The sequence below is a fragment of the Acanthisitta chloris genome, unplaced genomic scaffold, assembly GCF_000695815.1.
Source record: "Acanthisitta chloris isolate BGI_N310 unplaced genomic scaffold, ASM69581v1 scaffold18117, whole genome shotgun sequence".
Taxonomy (NCBI): domain Eukaryota; kingdom Metazoa; phylum Chordata; class Aves; order Passeriformes; family Acanthisittidae; genus Acanthisitta; species Acanthisitta chloris.
In genome coordinates, this window is record NW_008681132.1 from 17,439 (window position 1) to 21,228 (window position 3,790).

At 36.4% G+C, this 3,790-nt stretch overlaps 1 protein-coding gene across 1 annotated transcript in view; it reads left to right on the forward strand.

Annotated features, from left to right (window-relative positions):
- The window catches only part of LOC103805351 (katanin p60 ATPase-containing subunit A-like 1), a gene marked incomplete at its 3' end in the record, with an annotated part of 12,088 nt that extends 9,071 nt beyond the window's left edge, over positions 1-3,017 (forward strand). The window contains exons 2-3 of the mRNA XM_009077995.1: positions 850-1,010; positions 2,849-3,017. Of these exons, the coding sequence (XP_009076243.1) occupies positions 850-1,010; positions 2,849-3,017 (330 nt within the window). The remainder of the gene's footprint in view (positions 1-849; positions 1,011-2,848) is intronic.
- Positions 3,018-3,790: the final 773 nt, after the last annotated feature.

A 3,790-nucleotide genomic window follows, 5' to 3' on the forward strand; every position in this document is an offset into this window, starting at 1 on the left:
TGTGCTGAGAACCAGTGACCTTAGCGTCCACAATTTGAGAATTGGCAAGCCATATCACTTAAAACTTGGCAAATTTCTACATAGATTTTCCTAGATTTCACAGCAGAAATGAATGAATATCAAGTAAATAATCTTTAAATTACTGTAGTTCTTCCGATTCCCTGATTAGTGCCAATAGAAACTTCAAGTATAAAATTCAGCTGAATAATTCTACAATCTGATTTCTTTCTGAGACATAATTTCCTCACATTTTTATTTTACTTATCATTTGAACTTATGTTACAGGGTGTTAAAGTTCTCATTTTCTGCTCTAATCTTTACAATTCACCAAAGAATTGGCTTGTACTTGGACTGTATGGTGAAGTTGTGCCCCTCACAGAATGAATGTCATAATAATGCATCTTAATTATTTGGCCAGTTTTACAAATAGGACCTCAGAGACTGTAATCACAGAAGATCTTTTATGGCAGAATAGTAGGAAATATATTCTAGATCTATTATAGGTGTGCCCACAACACCCTTATTTGTATAAAAGTATGTGTGCATGCATGTCAACATGCACACATAAATCTAAGCATCAGCACATGTCATGGAAGAGTGATCCCTGCGTTAGCAATAATGTCTGATTGTGACATTAACAAACAGGAAGATGAACTCAACAGAGATTCAGTTGTTTATCATGTTCTTCAAGATCTATTCTCAGCCTAATAGATCTGGGGTTTTTGAATAGAAAGGCTTGGCAGTTGCTTTTGAGGGTAGCATATGTTTTTGAGGTACTTTCTATGTTTGTTTGGTCTTTTTTAAAGTTTGAATTGTAACAATTTTAAAATAATGTATGTGTTTCTCAAGGTCCGACAAGAATTAGTTGATGAATATGAACAAGTTAAGAGCATTGTCAACACTTTAGAGAGTTTTAAAATGGACAGACCTCCAGATATCTCTGTATCCTATCAAGATGAGCCTTTTAGAGATCCAGCTGTTTGGCCTCCTCCTGTTCCAGCTGAACACAGGTAATGACAGGCTCAGGCACTGTGGGGAGAATACACTTGGGTCACTGTAATTTTATGTTCTTTTTTGAATGCTTTTGTAACATGAAAGTCACATTTAATTTACCCCTTAGTCATTTGTAATAAAGAATAAATCTAATCCATTGTGAAACAAGTAATTAAACTACAGTCAGATTTATTGCTGACATTCTAAAGAGAGTCACTTCTTTATTCTGGTAGGAGTGACTAAGTGCCTGAAACTAGAGTCTGCTGGAGAGGTAAGTGGGCTTTTGGTAACAGTTGCTGTTCTCATGTGCAGGGAGAACACCTTTCCATTTCAGTTTTTCAAAGGAGATGAATTCACTGGTGGCTGAGAAGTCTGTAAGGAACTGGAACTGAAGGATCTTGAAGGATGTGGTGGTTAGAAATCACTCCCTAGCTACAGATAATATGACCTGTGTTTTATCCATTGGTTAGTTTAAGTGCTAAACTTGTTCTGTTATACATGGTATTTCTCTTCCGTAACCATATTTAAGGTAACTTCAGTTAGCTAATAGTTTTCTTAAAATGGATACTTGTGCATTCTCTGAAATCCCTATTTTCACCCTAATAGAGCTTGACACAGGTTGTTGGAAACAACAAATCCAGTTTACAGGCAAGAATAACATTTGTCATGCCAGCACTTTTCTAATATAAGAGCAGAGAATTTTAATGTGTGTATACTCACATAAACAGAGTAAAATGAAATATCTTGGTTAATGGAAAGAAATGCCAAGTTTATTTATAACTTTTTGTGATTTATGATTATCAAACAGATCTTCACTTTTCATAAAACCCTAAGAATGTACATGTGAAGCAATATTAATGCTGATCACTTTTGTGAGTGGTAGAAATGACTCAGAATTTTTGTAGCAATGTTACATAAAATTTGGATGTATTTATTATTGTCTTTCTTAGAGGTAAAGGGCCAATAGTTTATCTGCTTTTTTTAAGTTGAAATTTAAATCTTGTTCAAGTAAGTAAGGAAAATTTGCCACTGTTCTGTGCTGTTTAAGTTTGAAAAAAACACATGCAAAGCAAAATTTAGCAGTTGTATCCAGCGGTGTGTTTAAGAATGTACTCTTTTTAAGTAATATTACAGGAAAATGTTGTTGGAGTTAACAAATTCTGAGTTACTTGAACCAAGAATCAGGACAAGATTTAATTGTGGACACTCATTAAATTTGGGTGACATTCCTGGCCATTTATTTCTGTATTTCAAATCCAATCTCTAGAGCAAAATGGCTGTGGCACCTCGTCTTAAAACCAAATTCTTTCTCCTTGTGCCACTGCTGAGTTCTCTTTGGCATTGTGGGTGATGTACCCAAATATATGGTTGCAGTTTGACTCTGTTTGCTTTTGCTTTTGAGGCAATTTTTATGTTCTGACATTTTCACACAGAGGAATGAAGTCAGAGGTAGGAGGATCGTTTTAAAATCCTCCCTCCTTTGTTTTAGGGCCTGTCAAAGCTATTAGCCAGCCTTTTTCTTTTTTTTTTTTCTTTTTTTTTACCAGGAATGTCATCTGGTTGTGTAGAACTTGTGCATGTGAATGTAGCATAATATAATCTCCTGGTTTGGTTCAGCATATGGATCTAACAGTGTTGTTAATTTTTCCTTTCGTATTCTTTTTACTTTGGGTGTCAGACACAACCAGAATATGTTGCTGGTTTTGCAGATGTAGGGAGGTAAGACTTAGGGGCTCGTCAACTCTATTACTAATGCAGTAGGGGAATTAATGAAATATTAGAATCCTTCCTTCTTAATGTTGCTCTTTTTTTTCACTGTTTCAAGCATGTTTTTGTTATGATTGCTTGTTGTTAGGGCTCCACCTCAGATAAAACGTCCCAACCGAGAAGGAAAATCTTTGAGGAAAGACTCCCCAGGGCTGCAGCCCCGTGGGCCTGCGGGCAGAGCACATGCAGGATCCAAGGGTGAGAAGTCTGCAGGTAGCCGCGAAAGGGAATCCAGAGCTAGGGGGAGAGACGACAAGGTAAGAAGTGGGAAAGAACTTGGCAGGTGGCAAAGGGAAGCATTGTTACTTTTAATTATTTCATAAAGAGAATAATATAAAGCCACAATAATCCTGTGCAAGAAAGTTTAGTGCTTTCATCTTCTCTCATGATCAAAGCATGCATCGTGGGGGTATTTATTAATAATGACACCAGATTAAGGAAAGTTGTGTCGTGTTTGCTCTGTCTTGTTTTGAGATGTTTCAACAGGGGGGAAGCATAGTGTTCTGTGGCTGGGGGTTTCTCATCCTGTTAGACCATGGGTTTGACTCCAATCTGTAAGTGTCAATCAGACATAAAGTCCCTTCTCTTCCTTTGCCGCCACCTATTATTTTAAGGAATCCAATTCAGGCCTTTTGTAAAGATATTCATGTAAAAAGTGCAAAAGTGAGACCAGTGCCCTTCTCTAGACTTTAAGCATTATAAATGGAATTCCACAGTACCATTGCCTTTGCCATACCATAATAAAATTTAGGTGTGCCTAGAAGTCCAGGACAGTTCTGTAAATGCATTTGTGCTACGTAAACCTGTGCCAAATTATTTGAAGTTATATATTTGAAAATTATATGAGGGAGATGTAGTAAAAGCAAACTCTTAGCAGCTTTCATTTTCTTTATGAAATGCGTTTTGTATTTATGATAGTGTTTAGGAAGAAGCTTCTTGGAAAGGCTTTGTTTCAAAAATAAGAAGTTGGAGATTCTTTCCTCTGAAGACTATGAAAAACAAACAGTGCTGAAAGTGAAAGAAAAGGAGA